At 40.6% G+C, this 23,374-nt stretch overlaps 1 protein-coding gene across 1 annotated transcript in view; it reads left to right on the top strand.

Moving 5' to 3' along the window:
• Positions 1–23,374, top strand: part of HADHB (hydroxyacyl-CoA dehydrogenase trifunctional multienzyme complex subunit beta) — a 40,020-nt gene that overhangs the window by 9,162 nt on the left and 7,484 nt on the right. Inside the window, exons 4-9 of the mRNA XM_027033368.2 lie at positions 7,703–7,802; positions 11,649–11,693; positions 16,748–16,847; positions 20,485–20,572; positions 22,147–22,334; positions 22,641–22,821. Of these exons, the coding sequence (XP_026889169.1) occupies positions 7,703–7,802; positions 11,649–11,693; positions 16,748–16,847; positions 20,485–20,572; positions 22,147–22,334; positions 22,641–22,821 (702 nt within the window). The remainder of the gene's footprint in view (positions 1–7,702; positions 7,803–11,648; positions 11,694–16,747; positions 16,848–20,484; positions 20,573–22,146; positions 22,335–22,640; positions 22,822–23,374) is intronic.

Below are 23,374 nucleotides of genomic sequence, written 5' to 3'. Positions count from 1 at the left end.
CACTCTGACGTGTTCATGCCATTATTCTCTTTGCCCGGATCCTATACTGACCTATGATTTAACGATTTTGGTTTTATTATGCTATTTCTACTTGGACGATAGCTTAATAGAAAAGCATCTTGCCAGGATTCAGAAGACCTTTACTCTGTTCCATCCAGTTCTGTCTCAAGTCACTGTGACCTTGAACTGGTCATTTTACTTCCCTGTGCTTTTAATTTCTTTGTCTAAAAAAGAATAACAATTGTAGTCTTGTTAGAGTCTCAGATAGTTATGAAGGTATCTCAAAGCACTTTGAAAACTAAACTCAATATAAGTGAAAAATGGTATTTTTAGATACATATATATTTTTACAGTTTTTTAAAATGTTTTTTTAAGTTTGTTTTTTTTTTTTAATTTATTTGAGAGAGACAGACAGCAGGAGTGGGGGAGGGACAGAGAGAGAGAGGGAGAAAGAGAATCCCAAGCAGGCTCCATACTGCTGGTGCAGAGCCCCACGTGAGGCGCGAACCCACAAAACCACGAGATCATGACCTGAGCCAAAACCAAGAGTTGGATGTTTAAATGACTGAGCCACCCAGGCACCCGTATATTTTTACAATTAAAAAAAATTTTTTTAAAGCAGGATCCCTGTGCAACATGGGGCTTGAACTCATAACCCTGAGATCAAGAGTTGCATGCTCCACTGGCTGAGCAGCCAGGCACCCCGATATTTTTATATTTTACATGTAGTATATTCTCAGAGGTCTATTGCCTAATCCCATCTAGCGAAGTTTAATGTTGTCATATAACAAATAGATTTCTTCTAGCCTCTAAAGTCTAGCTAGAGTATCGATTTGTTTTAGTCTCATGAAGAATAATTCCTTTCTATCTCATTTACCTTTTCCCTAATTCAGATGCTTGCCCTGATGCCTTTGCTATGCAGTCACATAAATAGACCTGATTCTTGCCAACTGGGAGAAGGTCAAACCGAATACCAACAGAGGGAAAGCATTTACCCAGCATTTAGACTATTTTTCTTTATACTTGTTTCTATCTCCACAACTGTATTGCAAGCCCTTGTGAGACCTGAACCTTTTTACATCCCTGGTGTCTAACAGTGATTTCTTTTTTTTTTTTTTTTTTATAATTTAACTTTATTTTTTATTTTTAAAAATTTACATCCAAATTAGTTAGTATATAGTGAAGTGATGATTTCAGGAGTAGATTCCTTAATGCCCCTGACCCATTTAGCCCATCCCCCCTCCCACAATCTCTCCAGCAACCCTCGGTTTGTTCTCCATATTTATGAGTCTCTTTTGTTTTGTCCCCTTCCCTGTTTTTATATTATTTTTGTTTCCCTTCCCCTTATGTTCATCTGTTTTGTCTCTTAAAGTCCTCATATGAGTGAAGTCATACGATTTTTGTCTTTCTCTGACTAATTTCACTTAGCATAATACCCTCCAGTTCCATCCACGGAGTTGCAAATGGCAAGATTTCATTCTTTTTGATTGCCGAGTAATACTCCATTGTATTACACCATACCATATCTTTATCCATTCATCCATCGATGGACTTTTGGGCTCTTTCCATACTTTGGCTATTGTCGATAGCACTGCTATAAACATGGGGGTACATGTGTCCCTTTGAAACAGCATACCTATATCCCTTGGATAAATACCTAATAGTGCAATTGCTGGGTCGTAGGGTAGTTCTATTTTTAATTTTTTGAGGAACCTCTGTACTGTTTTCCAGAGCGGCTGCACCAGCTTGCATTCCCACCAGCAACGCAGAAGAGATCCCCTTTCTCCGCATCCTCACCAGCATCTGTTGCCTGAGTTGTTAATGTTAGTCATTCTGACAGGTGTGAGGTGGTATCTCGTGGTTTTGATTTGTGCTTCCCTGATGATGAGTGATGTTGAGTGTTTTTTCCTGTGTCGGTTGGCCATCTGGGTGTCTTTGGAGAAGTGTCTATTCCTGTCTTTTGCCCATTTCTTCACTGGATCATTTGTTTTTTGGGTGTTGAGTTTGATAAGTTCTTTATGGATTTTGGATACTAACCCTTTATCTGATGTGTCGTTTGCAAATATCTTCTCCCATTCTGCCAGTTGCCTTTTAGTTTTGCTGATTGTTTCCTTTGTTGTGCAGAAGGTTTTTATTTTGGTGAGGTCCCTGTAGTTCATTTTTGCTTTTGTTTCCCTTGCCTCCGGAAACGTGTTGAGTAAGAAGTTGCTGCGGCCAAGGTCAAAGAGGTTTTTGCCTGTTTTCTCCTCTAGGATTTTGATGGCTTCCTATCTTACATTTAGGTCTTTTCATCCATTTTGAGTTTATTTTTGGGTATGGTGTAAGAAAGTGGTCCAGGTTCATTTTTCTGCATGTCGCTGTCTGGTTTTCCCAGCACCATTTGCTGAAGAGACAGACTGTCTTTATTCCATTGGCCCTTCTTTCCTGCTTTGTCAAAGGTTAGTTGGCCATACGTTTGTGGGTCCATTTCTGGGTTCTCTATTCTGTTCCATTGATCTGAGTGTCTGTTTTTGTGCCATAACAGTGATTTCTGTTGATGATGATCGTGTGCAGGAAGGCACATGATAAGACAAAGGAATGTGACCAGCTGGTGGGGGTGGGGTGGGGGTGGGAGGCATATGCTGAACAGGTTTTAGGTTGCAGTAATTTTATAACTTACTCCTCTTGAAGCTCACGTGAATGTCCTTGCTTGACAGAACTCTTAGGATGAAGGATTTAGAATAGAGGGATACAGAATTTGTTGGTGTTTTCAGTCATTAGACAGACTGGAGATTATGGGCTGGTTCAGTGTTTATATCTATATATGTTAGGTGTCTATATACACACGTGTGTATACCACTGGGATAATATGTAACACATATCTGCTTTGACTTTAATTATATATGTAAAATATAGAATGTGTATCAGCCATAAAATCCTAGGTTTTGGAGTTGGGAGGAGCCTTTTGAGGCCATCTAGTTCAGCAAATAGTAAAGTTTTGGCAGGGCAGGGACTTGAACCCAGATATTTTAATCCCCAACTCAGTTTCTTAGAATACATTGTGGAATACATAAAAAGGAGCCTTTGAGAAAATTCTGATGTGGTTGGGAGCCAGTGTGCACAAGAAACAGAATGAGAGACCGTTGGGTGACTTCAGTACATAATGAGTAGCAAATATTATTTTTAAATGTGGCTTATAACATTAGTTTAATTGCTTTATAATATGCCAAATTGTTTTGAATAGCCAATTTTTTCCCCAGAGGTTGCCAGAAGTTCAGAGGCAAGAACCATAGGTAACCTTAGTTATCAGGGACAGGTTTCCTGGGAGGTGGAATGTGAACCAGCCTTGAGGGATAAGTAAGAATTAGCAGAGGCCACTCGGATAGGAGGGTACATGAATGAAGGCAGGGAGGTTGAAATGAACCCACGAGCAGTGTGAGGGACTGGGGCTCACTCTTCTTGTTACGTGTTGAATAGGGGAAAATGCTTTGGGAGAGTTGAGGTGGAACCTAGTGAAGCCGGGAATTCATTAGAAGAGTTAGGAATTTGAATTGTATCTGTAAGTGTATAAAAGGGACATGTGGTCAGTGGAAGGACACGATGGCATGTCATCTGACTTCTCCTTATTTCTTTATTGTCTCCAAGGTCAGTCACGAGTAATCTGCACATCTTCCAATTTCATGGCCTCTTTCCAGTCCTCATTCTCCTTGAGTATTGAATCATTTGACCATCTTGTGCTCCTTGATTCTCTCCTGCTTTTGCTGTCAGGCATTGATCTCTACTGACTCTCCTGCTGTCTCTCAAGTTCACCTTCTGTCCCACACCTTCCCCCTGTCCTCTGAATGTAGGGAGGTCAACAGATCCAAGTCCTTAATTGTGAGTAATGGACCTGCTCAAGTGAAGGATAAGAGGGCTTGAGTGTGCTGCAGCTGGGAAGGCGGTAGGAACCAGGAAGCCCTAGGGGCCAGCTACGCTGTCTTCTCCTGGACATGTGGTGTGTTCTTTCCTGGCTTTTCTCTTCTTTCTTTACATCCTTCTTCACTCTGCCTGCTGGCTTCTTTGCTCACTCAAGGTTTTTGCTTCCCCATAACTGGCTTACAAGTGACTTCAGTTTATCAGTGCCCTGGTTTTCCCTCAGCATCCTTTCAGCTTCCACTAATTAGTATTTGTCTTCATGCTTCTTTGCATAGATTCCTAAGAGAGAGAATCTGACTGGCACAGCTTATCACTTACAGGCAGGTGACATGGGTTACTGGCTGGCCACTCTCTGGATTGTCCTTTGGTGGTCCAGGACCCACCTGGAATCTAATCAGCTTTGGCCGTGGGCTCAGGGATGAGGTGTCTGTGGCTGCCCAGCTCCCTTTAGAGGGGGGATGGGTGAGCTGCTGCCGTCAAACCTGCCTCTTGTTCTTCCGTGTTCCGAACTGCAAGTACTTCATGGGTCTCCCGTCTACACCCCATTTGTCTTCAGAGCTTTACCTCGTCAAGTGGACATACCCACCTGGGTGTCTCTCTGTCACTTCGAAGTCAGCATATTTAGGAGTGAAGTCATTTTTCTTCCCAAACCAGTTGTTACTCTGTGTAGAATAGTTAGGTTTTCTTAGTCTCTAAGCTTCCTTTATAATCCTGTTGTCCTTTCTTTCCATATCTGATTGGTCACCAGGATGCCTCGTCTTCCTTGATAAAATCTCTTGTCTAGGTCCCTTCCTTCCATTCATACACTGATACTGCCTGTATCCTGGCTTTTAGCACCACATGCTTGAGTCTGCCAGAGTCTCCTTGCTGTCTCCCTGTGCCTTTGTGTCCTGCACCAGCATACCTCTGTTAGAGCTGACAGGGGAATCTGTACCCCATTTTATCATGGTTCTTAGCTCTGACCACTGTTTCCTTCAAGTTGTTTGTGGATATTTATCATAAATAGTTCTCTATGATGTCAGTAGGTGTGATCAGGTCAGAAGACTGTACATAACACATAAGTGTATGCATGTATGTAACTTCAAAGAGAAAAAAGTTTGAAAGTTATACACCAAATTAGCAGTATCTCCTTCAAAGGAAATGATAGGACAGGGGAGGGCATCAAGAGGGAACTTTAGTTTTACTCTCCATCTTTTAGAGTTGCGTGTTTTTGTTTTTGTGTCTTTGCCACAAGCATGTATTCTTTTTTTTTTTTAATTAAAAAATTAGAGAAAGGTTGCTCTTTTTTTATTGAAGTATAATTAACTCTGTTATATTAGGGTCAGGTGTGCAAGGTGATGATTCGGCAGTTCTGTACTTAGTGCTCATCAAAATAAGTGTATGCTTGGGGCGCCTCGGTGGCTCAGTCGGTTAAGCGTCCGACTTCAGCTCAGGTCACGATCTCACGGTCCATGAGTTCGAGCCCCGCGTCGGGCTCTGGGCTGATGGCTCAGAGCCTGGAGCCTGCTTCCAATTCTGTGTCTCCCTCTCTCTCTGCCCCTCCCACATTCATGCTCTGTCTCTCTCTGTCTCAAAAATAAATAAACATTAAAAAAAAAAAAAGATAAGTGTATGCTTAATCCCTTTCATCTACTTTACCCATTTCCCCCACCTACCTCCCCTCTGGCAACCCACCAGTTCTCTGTATTTAAGAGTCTGGTTTTTTGTTTGTCTCTTCTTGTCTTTGCTCATTCGTTTTGTTTCTTAAATTCCACATATGAGTGAAATAATATGGTATTTGTCTTTCTCTGACTTACTTCACTTGGCATTATACCCTCTAGGTTCATCCATGTCGCAGATGCCAAGATATTCTTTTTTTATGGCTGAGTAATATTTGATTGAGTGCGTGTATGTGTGTGTACACATCACATCTTTATTCATTCATCTATGGGTGGGCGCTTGGGTTGCTTCCGTATTTTGGCTGTTCTCAGTAATGCTGCAGTATACACAGGGGTGTGTATATCTTTTTGAATTAGTGTTTTTGTATTCTTTGGGTACGTACCCAGAAGTGGAATTCCTAGGTCATATGGTATGTCTTGTCTTTTTTCTTTTCTTCATTGCTTTTTTATTTTTGAGAGAGAGACAGAGTGTGAGTGGGGAGGGGCAAAGAGAGAGGGAGATACAGAATCCAAAGCAGGCTCTAGGCTCCAAGCTGTCAGCACAGAGTCCGATGCAGGGTTCAGACTCACGAATCGTGAGATCATGACCTGAGCCGAAGTTGGGCACATAACTGACTGAGCCACCCAGGTGACCCTAGATCATACGGTATTTCTGTTTTTAATTTTTTGAAGAACCTCCATAATGTTTTCCACAGTGGCTGCACCAATTTGCGTTTTTTCCCAGTAGTGCACAAGGGTTCCTTTTTCTCCACATCCTCATTAACACTTGTTATTTCTTGTCTTTTTGATTTTAGCCATTCTGACAGGTGTAAGGTGATCTCATTGTAGTTTTGATTTGCATTTGCCTGATGATTAGTGGTGTTGAGCATCTTTTCATGTGTCCGTTGGCCATTTGTATGTCTTCTTTGGAAAAATGTTCAGACCCTCTATCATTTTTAATCAGATTATTTGTTTTTTTTTGGTGTTGAGTTGTATAAATTCTTTATATATTTTGGATATTAACCTCTTACTGGATATATCATTTGCAAATATCTTCTTCCATTCAGTAAGTTGCCTTGTTTCGTTGATGTTTTCCTTTACTGTGTAAAAACTTTTGATTTTGATGTAGTCCCAATAGTTTATTTTTGCTTTTGTTTCCCTTGCCTCAGGAGACATATCTAGAAACGTACCGCTACAGCTGATATCAAAGAAATTACTTCTTGTGCTCTCTTCTAGGAACTTCATGGTTTTGGGTCTCACATTTAGGTCTTTAACTCATCAAAGTTTATTTTTGTGTGTGGTGTAAGAAAAAGTAGTCCAGTTTCAATTTTTTGCATGTCACTGTTTGATTTTCCCAACACCATTTGTTGAAGAAACTGTCTTTTCCCCATTGTATATTCTTGCCTCCATTGTCATAGATTAATTGACCATATAAGCATGGGTTTATTTCTGGGCTCTCTGTTGTGTTCCACGGGATCTGAGTCTATTTTTGTGCCAGTCCTATACTGGCACGAACATTGCTCTTTTGATGTTGGAAAGTAACTATATAAATTGAGTCAAACAGAATCAGGAGGCATTCTAGGTTTTTGCAGAATGGTGATAATCACCAACCAAATGGCTTTTATTTCTACATAAAAAACAAGAATACTAAGCTATGTGAAGAGTAGATACCGTTTATTGAGACTCCTTTTTTTTTTTTTTTGAGATTTTTTTATGTTTTAAAGTAATCTCTATACCCAATGTGGGGCTCAAACTTAACAACCCTGATATCAAGAGTTGCATGCTCTCAGTTGCAGGACTAAGCCATCCAGGCACCCCGGGACTTCTAATATTAAGGGAAGACCTGTGACACATTGGCTGCTCTCGATGTGATTGTGAAACACTTGATAAAAAGAAACAATTTTGTTAATGGCATGAATACTCTCATTAATGAATATACCATTATTAGGTATAATTTCTGTATTTACCTTAAATACTGTTTGGAAACTTGTAAATGCTAGTCAGTTTCTTAGCCTTTTTTAAAAATTTTTAATTGAACTGGTTTGGTAAGTGGCAAATGCAGCTTGGCATTGAATGTTGTAATTCTTCTTAGAATGTCTGTTTTTGAAAATGTAAAAAGTCATCTGACTTCATATATTTGAATTAACAGTTCTTTGAACTTTACCTTAAAGCCACCCAGACCAAGTCGAAGAAAACCTTAGCCAAACCCAATATAAGGAATATTGTGGTGGTGGAGGGTGTTCGCATTCCATTTTTGCAGTCGGGCACTTCGTAAGTATTAAATGATTGTGTTCTCTTCCTTTTTTTCTTTTTTCTTTTCCAGCTTTATTCAGGGTATCACTGGCAAATAAAAATTGTATATATTTAGGTTGTACGACATGATTTTTTATGGTATACAATGTGATGATTTCATACGTGTATACTTGTGAAATGATTACTAAAATCCAGTTAATTAACACGTAACTTTATTTATTTCTTCTTTTAAGACACTTTCAGAAGTGGTCTTTGCACATGTAACCCAGTCGGTAATACTGTCGCTAGTGGGTTAATGTACGCATAGCATTCTTTATGAAATTAATACAGAATAAGTCAGGCCAGTGGTAAAATAAAATGGCAAAATTTGTTTTTCATCCTTTCTCATGAACAAGCCTAGTATAGTTTTAGATTGAACCAGGCCAATTTTGAAAACCTAGTGTGGATCCAGATGCCTTGGTTCCAGCAGAGGTATGCTTTCCTTGTCTGGAGATAAGTACCTTGTTTCTGTCCTTGTTCAGAAGTTTGAATACTGAGGCTGTGGGCCAGTGGGTATTCAGAAGGGCCTTTAATTCACTGCTTTAGCTTCCTGATCAGAATTGCAGTTGACAGGCTGGTCGAAATCCCAGCATAGCACAACCCCAAGTAAATAGAACCAGAATGATCCTAGATGAGCACAGAAATCTCCCGGAACCAAACTGCTGTTCTCCTTAGACTTGTCTGCTGCTTTGTATCCCCAAGTGGGGCCTAGTCTGTCCAAAAGCTGATAATGGGCTTTGGTAACTAGGTTCAAACTAAGTGAAATACTAGTTCTGTTTTGTTTAGGTTGTTTTGATACTCCTATTTTGAACAAGCAGTCACTAACTTACTGCACTGGGGAATGTTGGGCATCTGCTAAGAGGAGTGAGGCCTATCAATATATACTAATATAGAAAGTTTCTGAGGATGTGTTAAGTGTAAAGAGCAAGGTGCAGAGCAGTGTGTTTGTCAAAGATGCATACCTTTGTGTGTGTGTGTACATACACAAACAGTAAACGTTCTTTTTTAAACATACGGTTTAGAACCTAGAGAGTATTTTCTTACAGAATTAATGCTGTAAGTGAGTGGTGGTGAAGATTCTTCACTCACCCTGTTGTCTCAGCATCGTAAAGCCATTTTTCTCTATAATCTTTTCCTCTACTGACAAGAGCAGTAAAAGTAAGAATCTCAAGCTGTAGCAGCAGGAAATTGAGGACAGGAGAGCCTCGCACTTCGCAGCAGCAGGGTAGAAAAAGAAAGTTCTGTCAAGAGCAGAAAGTTCTAGGCTAGGAAGACAATTCTTTTTTTGTAAGGGTTGCTTATATACTATGTAGGTATTTATTTCCAGCTGTTTTACTAGTTATTAAGAAATTTGAACACGTTCAGCTATATCATTTACGTACGTTATTTAAACTCTTTGGTAATTAGTATTTGCCCAAAGTTTGATTTGAGATATTCAGCACATTGGTATGGGGTTCCTTTTGTTGTTTGTGGTTGTGTTTTAGTTTAATTCAGGATCTTAACTTACGTTATTTAAACTCTTTGGTAATTAGTATTTGCCCAAAGTTTGATTTGAGATATTCAGCACATTGGTATGGGGTTCCTTTTGTTGTTTGTGGTTGTGTTTTAGTTTAATTCAGGATCTTAACTGACTGAGATGACAAAGTACGTGGGCAACTTAGTGATACAGAGAAGAGATAAACTTGGAATAACATAAGAAATTAAAGTTGATAGAAAAGAAGGAAAAAATTTCAAGGTAATATTTATGTGAAGAACAAAAGTGACAATATAGCGAGAAGAATTTATAAAGAAGACAAATAATCAAGTCATGAGATTGATGTTATGATTGAGGTGACAAATAGGTCTTCTATATGTAATAGATGATTTTCTAGGTGGAAAAAGATCTTCTTCTGTTCAATTTGAGGAAACTTTGCTTTTAACTTGAGTGCTATTTGGAAGACAAGGTTCTTAAAAGGGGAGGGCATTTGGGAAGCACTCGTAGGAATGGATGCCAGCAGTGGGATCTGGGAATCTGCTAATCATCCTTGTAGAGAAGGGTGTAGGAATGTGAGTGTTAACATTGTAAAATGGTAATTTAGTGTTTGGACATTTTAAAATTGACACACAATGTTTCCCCAGATTATTCTGTTCTAAATTTGAGGGAACTCATTTTACCTCTGAAAGATTTGGAAAACTACAGATAATTCTTCTGTGATTCAGAGTTAAAATAAAAACATTTTTGGATTTTTAGGTTTTGATTTTCAGGAACTTGTAGAATGAACTTATTCAATCCAATGGCCTAATCTTTGACTTAAAGGGAATTTATTTTTGACATTTAAACAGAGTTTGCATGCAGAGCTTGTTTCTAAATACCGTTCTTCAGTATAAGGAGCCAGGCCTGCCTAGAAGAATGACCAGGGCTGAGCCAGAGAAAATACAAGATGAGGCTGGAGCATTTTGTAGTGCCTGGAAGTGAAGAAGTGCTTTAAGAAAAAAAAAAAAATGACACAAGAAACGGACAAGGGACCAATCTAAAATAACTTCCAATGATGAAAGCTAGAACAATTTGACCAATAAAATAGAGTATTACATCATAACCCAAAGAAAAATATTTATGTGAGTCCCATCTTACATAAACAAATAAATAATTGAATAAATACATAAATGAGAGAGAAGGGACCCATCATCTTTACCAAAGAATTTCAGCTAATAAATATAGAAGGAATGATGAAAATAAATGAATCACCATTGGAACACCACAGTAATAATTGCTGCAAGGAGGATCTATGAATGAAAAAATTAGTAGGTGAGAAACGTTGAGAAACGAGATACTTGCGTTGCCTCAACTCTTTCCCCCTAAATATTTATTAATTACTGTGGTGCTTTTAACATGTCCACAAATCCTTTGTTATTCCTTCCAGTAGGAAGTAGAGCTGAATTCTCCTCCCTTCGAGCGAGGTCCAGACTGGTGACTCACTTCTATACTCAACTTGAGTACAGAAAGGGAAAAATAGTGATGAAAACTGGCAGATACTGCTTTAACCGAGTGATTCACTAGTAATAAGTCATGTTGCTATCATGCACGTTCCGATATGAAGCAATGAGAAGGGCACTTCACTTCTCTCGTATTCTTCCCCCAAACCCATGACCCTAGTCTTCAAATATCAAGGTCACAAAGACAAGGAAAGGCTGAGAAACTGTCACAGATTGGAGGAAACAAAGGCATGACAACTAAGTACATGGATTTGGTATTAGAACAGAACAGGAAGCAGGCATTAGTAGAAAAACTGGTGAGATCCAGATAAAGTTAGCAGCTTAGTGAATGTTGTAGCAGTACCAGTTTCTTAGTGTCGACTGGTGCATCATGGTTGGATAAGATATTAGCATTAGAGGAAGCCAGGCAAAGGGTATTCAGGATGTCTGTTCGGTCTTTCCAGTTCTGTCGTAGATCTTAAATTACTTCCAAAAGTTTCCGAAAAAGTCCTAATACATCCCTCAGGTCCCTTTGGACATTGAAAAATCTATTTTGAAAAATGAAGTAAAGAGAACTGAGAAGATGGAGTTTAGTTTTAAAGAGCGTGCAACATATGTCATGATGAACAGTAAGATACTGGGCCACATCTTGGTTAGATTCTTAGCCAGCTCAGTAGGAGTTCAGGCCCGCCAGATTGCGAAGGATGACAAATAGTAGTCATAATATTGCTTCATTTGGAATGCTGGACTGCCTTAGATCATGAAGTGCATTTGCAGGAGCATATTAGATGGTATCTCTAGGTATTTCAAATAGAATGAAAACACTGTTAATGTTCTAGGCTTTAGTTTAAATTGTTTCTTTTCTTTCCTCAGATATAAGGAACTGATGCCACATGATTTGGCTAGAGCAGCACTTTTGTAAGTAAATGCAGTTTTATTTTAGTTGTTACTCTAGTTTTTACATGTGAAACATGTTTAATAGGATTTCCATATCTAGGATATATTACCTTTTATATGGTGAGAAACACCTACTAGCTTTTTCAAGATTTACTGACGCTCCATTTTGGCCATGTGTGCAAAACAAATTCAAGCAGCTGGTAGGTGTCAGCAGTGTTTATTTTGCGGGCTTGACAGTTTCTTAGTGTGACAGTATTCCTTCACGAGCACTGTAGCTAGCTAGCTAGTTATAACCGATCAATGCAAATACAATGTATGTATTTGGTGATTATTTTATTTTATTTTATTTTATTTATTTATTTTGAGAGAGAGAGAGACAGAATGTAAGCGGGGGAGAGGCAGAGAGAGGGAGACACAGAATCAGAAGCACGCTCCAGGCTCTGAGCTGTCAGCGCAGAGCCCAACATGGGGCTCAACTTACAAACCGGGAGATCATGACCTGAGCCGACTAAGTCACTTAACCGACTGAACCACCCAGGCGCCCCTGATGATTGTTTTAGATGGGAGCTAATATTTATCTACAAAGAAGCCTAGAATGAGACTTGAAGATCCATGTGTAAGCCAAGTAAGAATGTAAAATTAGGTATGGTTACAGGAGATTGAGCCAGGTGAGTAATTTGGTGAAAGTCCTACAATGTGTGGCTGTTTCTGCAGTGGGAGTAGCATGTGAAGCATCACCTCATTCATTTTTAATCAGTGCCTTGTTTTCTGCGTCTTCAGAAACCAGCCACAGGTCTCTTCTAGTTTGAAAAAACCCTCAGGTGACATTTCTGCCCATCTGATTCTTTTTCTTCTCTTCCTGCCAGACTTTAAAAATGAATGAAAGCAGCAGTTGCTTCTCTTTTCTTACCATTCATTTCCTTTAATCTCATAATAATTATTTCCATTCCTACTGTTCTTCAGTAACCATACTTTCGGGAGCTTCTCTCTGTAATGGCTTTTGTGGTCACTAAATGCACAGGCCTTTCCCCAAGCCTTTTCCCAGGCCTTGGTCTCTTTGTATTCTCTAGCATTGACCTGTCAGCTGTACTTGACCCTGTCTTCCTTTGACTTATTCATATTATGCCTTTAAGATTTTCCTTCCATCTTCTGAATGATTTTTCCCTACTTTAAAAAACTGGATCTTTTTAACTTTCTTACAAGTATTTCACAAGTTTTAGTTCTTACAGCATTGCATTTCCTTAAAAAAAATCTCATCTACTTAATCTTTATTTTGTTATGTGGAGGGTCCCAAATCTCTAAACTTGACCCCTTAGACACTTCCAAGTGCAGTGTATCAAAAATAAAACTTACCAGGGTGCCTGGACTCAGTAGAGCACGTGACTCTTGATCTCAGGGTTGTGAGTTTGAACCCCACATTGGGTATGGAGCCTACTCAAAAAAAATAAACAAAAATTGAAAAATAAAAATTATCTTTTCCCTAAAACTAGCTTATTTTTCCATTAAAAAAATGTTTTTAGTGTTCATTTTTGAGACAGAATGCAAGTGGGATGGGGGTGGCGGGGGGGCAGGGGCACTCAGGCAGAGACAGAGGGAGGCACAGAATCTGAAGCAGGCTCTAGGCTCCCAGCTGTCAGCACAGAGCCCAACATGGAGTCAAGCTCAGCGAACTGTGAGATCATGACCTGAGCTGAAGTCGGATGGATGGTTAAGCAACTGAGCCACCCGGTTATTCCTTGTTTTCCTATTTCTTTGTTTTTATTTTTTATTTAAAAAAAAATTTTTTTTTAATGTTTTATTTTTGAGACAGAGAGAGACAGAGCATGAACAGGGGAGGGGCAGAGAGAGGGAGACACAGAATCTGAAACAGGCTCCAGGCTCTGAGCTGTCAGCACAGAGCCTGGCGTGGGGCTCGAACCCACGGACCGTGAGATCATGACCTGAGCCAAAGCTGGCCACTTAACCGACTGAGCCACCCAGGCACCCCGTCCTATTTCTGATCATGATCCCAGACTGGTGCTTTGCAAGTTTTTCCACAACTTCTTGTTTTAAAAACTGTCAAGTATACAATAAAATTGAAAGAATAATATAGTGAACACCTAAATACCTCCCACCTAGATTTAATAATTGTTAACCATTTGGCCATGTCTATATAGTTTAATAAAGCATTTGACAGTGAGTTGCAGACATCTTGAAACTTCAGCCCTAAATACTTCAAGTGTTTACCTCCTGAGCATAAGGACCTCCAGGATGTTGTTACTACAGCTAAAACAGTAACAGTGATTCCATAACTAGTAATGTTCAGTTCATAGTCAGTTCCCCCATAACTGTTCCAAGACTGTCTTTTCTTTCATTAGTTTTTTTTTTTCCCCCCAAACCAGGACGCAGTCGAGGTTCATATTACAAATGGATAGGTCTCTTTTAGTCTCTTCAGTTTAGAACATTTTCTTTCTCCCCCAACATTCCCGCGCCCCAAAGGACAGGGACTTTTGAAAACTCTAGGCCACCTGTTTGATGGAATGTCCCGTATTCTCGATGTTTCTTCATGGTGATATTTAACTTCCCTTATGAATTTCCTGTAAACTGGAGATGCGTTCTAGAGGCTTGATTAGTTTCAGGTTAAACAGTATTTGGGAAGAATGCTTTATGGGTTTACGCACGTGGTATTCTGTCATGTCAGGAGGCACATGATATGTGATACTACATCTAACCACTCAGTCATGGTCAGACTGCCAGGTCTTTTGATTATAAAGGTACATTTTTTTCTTTTGCAATTAGTAAGTAATCTGTAAAGTGGTCTCATAGCACCGTGTGACTAGCCCATTCCCCAACGGTCTTTCACCAGATGGTTTTTAGCATTCATTGACAGTTTTGCCTGAATCAGTTTTATTACATCAGAGGTTACAAATTTTTGATTTTTCTAATTTTGTTATTCCTCCTACATTTATCGGCTGGTATTTTTCTGTAAAGAACAGCTTTTCTTTGTTTTAAGACTTACGAATTTTTACTTACTGTGTTTTTTTGAAGATTTTATTTTTGGACTGCCTGGGTGACTCAGTCAGTTGGGCATCTGACTCTTGATTTTGGCTCAGGTCACGGTCTCACAGTTCATGAGTTTGAGCCCTGCGATGGGCTCTGCACTGACGGTGTGGAGCCTGCTTGGGATTCTCTGTCTCCCTCTCTCCTTGCCCCACCCTTCCTCTCTCTCTCAAAAAATAAAATATATAACCATTTAAAAAGATTTTTTTAAAGTAAGCTCTATACCCAACACGGGGCTCAAACTTACAACCCCAAAATCAAGAGTCGAATGCTCCACTGACTGAGCCAGCCAGGTGCCCCATTTTACTTATTGTGTCATAGCTAAGGTTAGTCAGTATTCTTTTTGAAGCTCACGCATTTTATCTGTGGGAGCTCCTCTCAAGTTGTTTCTTTTTTTTTTTTAAGTTAGCTCTCCACCCAATGTGGGGCTTAAACTCACGACTCTCAGATCAAGAGTCGCATGCTCTACTAATTGAGCCAACCAGGCACCCCCAAGTTCTTATGTCCCTTTGTTTTTTAGCATAATGTTATTTTCTGAGGTATAACTTGAATATAATAAAATGCACAGATTTAAGTGTATAGTATGATGAACTTTGACAAATGTGTACACCCATGTTCCTGTTTTTGATATCCCATTAGTCTTTAAGTACTTTCTTATTTTTGGCACAAAAAAGATCAGTGAGATTTACTTTGTACTTGTCTTGCCTTAGACCTAGCCTCAGTCATTTTTTTTAAAAAGCTTATTCCTGGGGCACCTGGCTGGCTCAGTTGGTAGAGCATGTGACTCTTGATCTCAGGGTCGTAAGTAAGTTTGAGCCCAGTGTTGGGTGGAGAGATTAATTAAAAATAAAATATTTAGGCACCTGGGAGGCTCGGTCAGTTAAGTGCCTGACTCTTGGTTTAGGCTCAGGTCATGATCTCATGGTTCATAAGATCAAGCCCTGCCTCGGGCTCTAGACTGACACCAGGGAAGCTGCTTGGGATATTCCTCTCTCTCTCTCTCTCTCTCTCTCTCTCTCTCTCTCTCCCTCTCTCCCCTCTCTCCCCCCTCCCCCTCTCTCCCTCTCCCTCTCCCTCCCTCCCTCTCCTTTTTCTCTCTTTCTCTCTCTCTCTCCTCCTCCCCCACTCTCTCAAATAAGTAAACTTAAAAAACAAAATAAAATCTTTAAAAAAAAAAAAGTAAATAAGCTGATTCCTTTAGTGGGGAATGGCATTTAGAAACCAAGTCTGAAAAAAAAAAAAAAAAAGAACCAAGTCTGAGTTCAAGATTGGCTCATTCCTGGGGCGCTTGGGTGGCTCAGTCGGTTGGGCGTCCGACTTCGGCTCAGGTCATGATCTCACAGTTCATGAGTTTGGGCCCCGCGTCGGGCTCTGTGCTGACAGCTCAGAGCCTGGAGCCTGCTTCGGATTCTGTGTCTCCCTCTCTCTCTGCCCCTCCCCTGCTTGCGCTCTCTCTCAAAAATAAAATAAACATTTAAAAAAAAACCAAAAGATTGACTCCTTCCTTTCCTGCTGGAATGTGACTGCTTCTAGTCTCTATCAGTGGGTAAAACTAGACAAATGTATAGCTTTAATTATGGGTTTATATTGGTACTCCAAATTTAAATTTAATATACCTGGGATTTTATTTCATCTCTTTGATTTTATACTTGTCTCTCTTTTCTCTTTTGACTGAAACTTTGGTTCCTATTAACATTACTATATTTATGTATCTGCTTTATCCTTTTCTAAATTATTTAATGTTTTATTTTTGAGAGAATGCGTGCGAATGGGGAGGGGCAGAGAGAGAAAGGGGACAGAGAATCTAAAGTGGACTCCACACTGACAGCAGTGAGCCCGATGCGGGGCTTGAACCCATGAACCACGAGATCATGACCTGAGCCAAAGTCAGACGCTCAACCAACTGAGCCACGCAGGCACCCCTCAAAATGATTTTTGATTCTTCCTATTTAGCTTGTCATTTTAAAAGAATTACAATGTTTTATGTGATGACCTGCGGCACTGTCTCGGTTTTTATTGCTTTGGACTTCTCTCAGGGGTTTGCTGCATCGGACCAGTGTCCCGAAGGATGTTGTTGATTATATCATCTTTGGCACAGTTATACAGGAAGTGAAGACTAGCAATGTGGCTAGAGAGGTGAGTAAAACGAACTTCATGTTGTTCCGAGAGATTGATAAGAGAATCGATTGAATTTCAGTGAACAGAATTATTCTTCAAAAGTTATTAAAAAGTTTTAAGTAAGGTTATATTTGACTTAAAATGTGATTTTACAATTTGAATAATGAATGTTATTTAATGTTTGAGAGAATTAAAGTATAAACCAAACGACTTGCTCTGTACTAGTGTATATTCATACTATAAGTCAAATCAATTATTTGAGCTGCTTTGGGATATGTTCATTTTTCTATCCCTTAGGATAATAGTGATCGTAGGGAAGTATGGCTGATGTGACCTTGATAATGTTACGGTGGCTACTAATTAACTCAAAATTTCAACACTATGCAAAGAACTTATTTCACAACATGGTTTTTGTTGGAGGTGGCATTGCTGATTCATTTGTTCCCATTAACGACACGACACATAGGGTGTGTGTTTAAAACCATCTCATAGGAGTTAACCTTTACCCTAGTTGGCATAGCTCCACGTAGTGTTCACTGGTGGCAACTGAGATTATAACAGACCTTAAAACTTGTGTGATACATCACACAGGCATTTCCTGGTGAAGAGTCCAAACACATCTTCTGGGCTTTGTTTCAATTTGAAAGTGATTATTTGGATAAAGTTGGCTCCAAAGCACATTTCAGCGTGTTAAGCATTTTCTTTATTTCTAGCTTTGTGCCTGCCGTATCTCTGTGTTCAGTACAGTTGTGGGGGCAATAATTTCCATCACTATCAGCCAGGAGGGGACATGAGCAGGGCCGGAAGTATTCTTTCTGCCCCACATTTTTACCTGCCAGTAAATGCTAATATTGCTGAACATCTGGTGTTACTTAAGCCCACAGAATCGACTGTAAGATGTTAGGGAGGCAGAAAAAAAATTATGAACAGAAAATGGTTTTTTTCCCGTCCTGATTTTTTTGGTTTTTCCCTGGGCTTTCACGTTTCTGACTGGGTCGAATATGACAATTTTACGACTGCATCAAGCTAGTCATAATACATTTGCAACTTTTATATTCTGCAAAAAGCAAAGTGGCTCTTGTAAGAGCACTTGAAAACTAAATACCAAGCGTTTCAGTTTTTTCAGTATTTCCGTTCTAATACTTAAAGCCATAATGTTTTTCCCTAAATTCTGTCAGAAAATTTTACATCCATGTGCAAATCGCAGCTATGAATTGACGTGTGGTAGTTGCCTCTCCCTGCCCTGTACCAATACCAGGGGCATTCACTCCAGGGGAAGGTTGCCCTGGGGGAGGATGTTATGAGGATGTCTCTCCGTAGTTGTATTGTAACCTAAAAGCTAGAGTACCTTCCAACTAGAGAGCTTTTGAAGGACCTGTTGTCTGTATTCGTCATGTTTATAGGAAATGCTAAAGACTTCTGTTGCTGAGTTCCCATGAACCTGACTTTACTGAAAGGCCTCTGCAGATTTCCCTGCTCTCCTCCTTGACTGAGAGGTGTCTTCCTCCTTTTCTCTTAGTGTGCTATCTAGAGCCTAAGCGTGCCTTGAGAGCTGTTCAAGCTTTAAATAGAAGCATGTGGACAAGGTTCCCCAGAAACCACTTCTATTTAAAGCTCTTTCAGGGCTGAGAGTCAACTGGGGCCAAGGGTGGGATACGTGCTAGCAAGGACCTTATGAGGATCAGGCCATACGACCTGAGTGCCCTTTACACTTGGCCCACTGGTGTGCTCTCCTCCCCTGGCCCCTGGAGATTTGCTTCTTTCTTCTTTCTTCCTTTTTTGAATTGGTCTGCATTGAGAGGCTGACGTGCCGTTGCCAGGGTGTAGTTTTCAGCAGAGTAGGTTGGGCACTGAGTATCAAGTCTACCTAGAAAGACCAGAATAAGGTTATACTGTATGTATGGTACTATGACGTACTTCTGTTTCTACAGATGATGATATATGGGTAGTATAAATATAAAAGCAGGGCGCCTGGGTGGCTCAGTTGGTTAAGCGGCCGGCTCTTGGTTTCAGCTCAGGTCATGATCTCACGGTGTTTGAGTTTGAGCCCCATGTCGGGCTCCACACTGACAGTGTGGAGCCTGCTTGAGATTCTTTCTCTGCCCCTCCCCCACCCTCATGCATCCTCAGGCGCTCCCATGCGCGGTCTCTCTCTCTCTCTCTCTCTCTCTAAATAAACTTTAAAAAAGTAAAACTTATTTAAGAAACATTCAGCCTCCTTCATCTTGACTTTGGAAACAGGTTTATTTTACCAAATTACAGGAGATCTTGTATTCTGAGCATAGTTAAATAGTTTCAGAAAAGGGCCACTAAAAAAGAATTCCCCTCATGGGAACCAGAATCTCATAGTTAAATAGTGGTGGTGGCGGCTGGTGGGGGGATAGTGAGAGCATTATTTTTAAAACGTAACTTTAATGTTATGAAATATTTTGTTATTGTATCTATGCATTAATTCTTAAGCAAAAATGGAATCAGACATTGATTTTTTTTTGGCAGCATTATTTTCCCCAATAAGTATTATAATAAAATAATAGGTGTCTTCATGTTATGTGTAACGTTTACTATGCCATAGTGATAGAGGCCATTTTGCAAGATTAATGGAGGGCCTCGGTTCTTTTTTTTTTTTTTAATTTTTTTACATTTATTCATTTTTGAGAGGCAGAGAGAGAGACAGAGCACAAGCAGGGGAGGGGCAGAGAGAGAGGGAGACACAGAATCCGAAGCAGGCTCCAGGCTCCCAGCTGTCAGCACAGAGCCCGACGCGGGGCTCGAACTCAGAAACCACGAGATCATGACCTGAGCTGAAGTTGGATGCACAACCGACTGAGCCACACAGGCGCCCCTGGAGGGCCTCAGTTCTTGTCAAGACCCCTCAAATTGTTCTCTTTTGAAGCGACTATTGTGTCATCATCCTGGACAGGTTTGTCTTTTTCCAGTTGGTGAGCTGGTCTGACCTTATTTCAAAGATGCTTACTTGGGGCTTAGGCACTTTTGCAAAGTTTCTTTCATCAACTTGAACTCCTCCTTAATGGCAAGTTTTCCAAGTTGCCTTTGCATTGGGTCTTCAGGGTGCTGTCTGAATTCTGTGGCAGTCACAAAGAGAGACGGACTAGCAGTGGGAGGAATGAGTGGAGAGCAGGCAGGGACCCGAGTGGGAAGGCTGTTAGGGGAGTGGTTGGTTCTTTAGAAATCACTTTCTGCTTTGGTAACTTTTGCTTTGCCACCAAGCCTTTCAAGTGCAGGAACACAGATCGTGAGGATCTTACTCCATGACCTATTTCATCCTTCCACCAGGTGGATTTCAAAGGTTTACTTCAAGGCTATTTGGAGATTTAGATTAAAATCCAGTTATGTATTGATATTCTCGAAGGCCCAGAGCACAGCATTGCTAAGGAATTAGGTGACCTGTAGCCTGTTGACCACACTGGAATCCGGCTACCAAGAATTTCGTCAAGCGCTTGTCGGTTAATGGCTAGATGAAAAATGAGTGGGCCATTTCCATGATGGGCCTAATTTCATTCTGAATGTTACTCTGTAGAGTATTAACCTCAAACCCTTTCCTGATTCACCACACGGAGAAGTGGTGCTCACATGACATCATTTCCACGTAACGCTTCCTTTAGAAGTGACCGTTTCGTTCCTGTATTTCCTGAAGGCTGCCCTGGGAGCTGGCTTCTCGGACAAGACTCCTGCTCACACTGTCACCATGGCTTGCATCTCTGCCAACCAAGCCATGACCACAGGTATGTTTACTTGAAAGCAGAAGGTACATGTTAATTCTCCTTGGTCGTTTATACGATCATAAAAAAAAAGTACTCTTAACAAAAGTATATGATCAGCAGAGATCTCTGAATTTGTGTCGTTTTTCCAAAATAAGGTCATATTTAACATTTTCGATTTTTGAAGTAGTTCTCATCTTTTCTTGCTGTCTATGCCTGAGGGACACAACCATTCATGTCAGTTTCTCCATCAGTAATGTGGCTGGCCACAGCAGGGATTATCAGCTGGAGAAGTATGTCTCTAGGAGGGTGCTTCTGAATTTGAGCCATGAATAATTTGTAACCTGTTGGTTTATTTTTTTTTTAATTTTTTTTAACATTTATTTATTTTTGAGACAGAGATAGAGCATGAACGGGGGAGGGTCAGAGAGAGGGGGACACAGAATCTGAAACAGGCTCCAGGCTCTGAGCTGTCAGCACAGAGCCCGACGCGGGGCTTGAACTCACGGACTGCGAGATCATGACCTGAGCTGAAGTCGGCGGCTCAACCGACTGAGCCACCCAGGTGCCCCTAACATGTTGGGTTTTAAAGTCAGGTGAATCCCAGGGCTGCTGGGTGGCTCAGTCAGTTAAGCATCTGACTTTGGCTCAGGTCATGATCTCACAGTCCATGGGTTCAGGCCTTGCATTGGGCTCTGTGCTGACAGCTCAGAGCCTGCAGCCTGCTTCGGATTCTTTGTCTCTCTCTCTCCCTCTCTCTCTGCTCCCCTCTCCTCTCAAAAATAAATAAACATTAAAAAAAAAAATTAGAAAAAAAATGGTTAAGTTAGGGGAGTCTAATACACCCCCATGAAGGTTGTGGCCCAAGTGATAAATCACTGTGTAAGAAGTACAGTACAGACTCTTTCCTCTGCTTTCTCCCCACACCTGTGGAATTTTAATAATTAGTTACAAATTCTCCTGACAAACTTTAGCAAAATAGTGGGACATTTTGCAGTGGCAGTGCCTGTTGTGAAAAGACCGAAACCTGAAAGATGACTGTGCTCTTTTAGTAACATCAAGGCCAGGTTGCAGCCTGCCTCATGAGTGGCAGAAAATGATGCCACAGGCCGTGATTGGGGGCATTCACCACTCTATGAAGCATGTGACAACTTCCAGATGGAGCAACAAAATACTCGCCAGTGGCTAGAAAGAGGAGCAGAGGCTACCTTACATCTTCAAAAGCTAGACTTTCTCTAGCTTGTAGTAAAAATTCCTGTTGTAGGGATAAAAATCTTTCTGAAAACTAAAGCTGGGAGTTTGTAAAATATGCAGAATGTTCTGGTTTAGACTGATTTGAGGGTTGGTCCAGTGGATATTTCCAGAAGCTGTTGTCCATATGGACTGAATGAAACTTGTTTTTCTCTAGTGCATTGAATATAGTTTTAGTCATTCAAAAAAATTATCTTAATCTCTCTGAAAAAGTTAAAAGCGTAATTACACGTTATAGAATGCTGATAACTGTCGTACAATAGGAATTTAATCAAGAAGCTTCAATTATCAGTGGTCTGTTAATTTCTGCAAAAGATGCTCATGTTCCTGTAACCTGTGCCCTGTAGGTGTTGGCTTGATCGCCTCCGGGCAGTGCGATGTGGTCGTGGCAGGTGGTGTAGAGTTAATGTCTGATGTCCCTATTCGTCATTCAAGGAAAATGAGGAAGATGTTGCTTGATCTCAATAAGGCCAAGACTCTGGGTCAGCGACTGTCTTTAATCTCTAAATTCAGATTGAATTTCCTGTCACCTGAGGTAAGACTTGGGACCTCTTATGTAAAGACCTGTGCTTCCAAAGCATCCCACTGCAAAGATACATAATTAGTTATACGGTTGGTTATGCTCATTTGTAGATTCTATTAGTTACAGGGAAAGGTTAATTATTTGCTCAAGATGGGGAAAAAAGATGGTGCTTAGAAAATCTGAATTTGTAAGCCCTCCTGAGAGATGCCCTGCTCACAAAAAGCTTCTCCTGTCTTGGTCTTGACTTTCCCAGATAACCCTGGGCATGGTATAACACCTGTTGACAGCGTACCTGATCCTGTACTTTCCCTTCCCCAGCTCCCCGCGGTGGCCGAGTTCTCCACCAGTGAGACCATGGGCCACTCTGCAGACCGACTGGCCGCTGCCTTTGCTGTTTCTCGACTGGACCAGGATGAGTACGCGCTGCGCTCTCACAGCCTGGCCAAGAAGGCCCAGGATGAAGGACTCCTCTCTGATGTTGTGCCCTTCAAAGTACCAGGTAAAATGGTTTCCTCAGCTTTATAAAGGAGGATGCTTCATGCCACCTGTTAGGGAGTTCTGAGAGTTCTGAATCGCTTCTGAAACTCCAAAAGCCCCAAATGACTTCTCAGTAAGTATGTTGGTTCTGTTTCCAGAACACTCACTTTTAAACATGGACTCAGGGTTCGATTTATGTTGTAATAGGTCAATATTTTATTTTTTTTAATGTTTATTTATTTTGACAGAGAGCATGTGCACAAGTGGGGGCGGGGGCGGAGGGGGAGAGAGAGAGGGGGAGGGAAGGAGACAATGAATCCCAAGCAGGCTCTGCACTGCCAGTGCAGAAGAGTGCAAGGGGTGGGGCTTGATCTCACAACCGTGAGCATGACCTAAGCCGAAACCAAGAGTCAGACATTTAACCAATTGAGCCACCCAGGTGCTCTACAACATTTTAAAGAGAAGTTTTCATAAGAGTCTGCTTTTACGTCTTCCTGCTGTATTTTAGTTTTTATGTAGATGCCCATTTAAAAATTCTTCATTCATGTGATTTCTGAAAAGAAGAATAGTCAAAT

Source organism: Acinonyx jubatus, chromosome A3, assembly GCF_027475565.1.
Source record: "Acinonyx jubatus isolate Ajub_Pintada_27869175 chromosome A3, VMU_Ajub_asm_v1.0, whole genome shotgun sequence".
NCBI lineage: Eukaryota > Metazoa > Chordata > Mammalia > Carnivora > Felidae > Acinonyx > Acinonyx jubatus.
The sequence above is the reverse complement of the archived record's forward strand: the minus strand, read 5'-3'. Positions and strand labels throughout refer to the sequence as shown.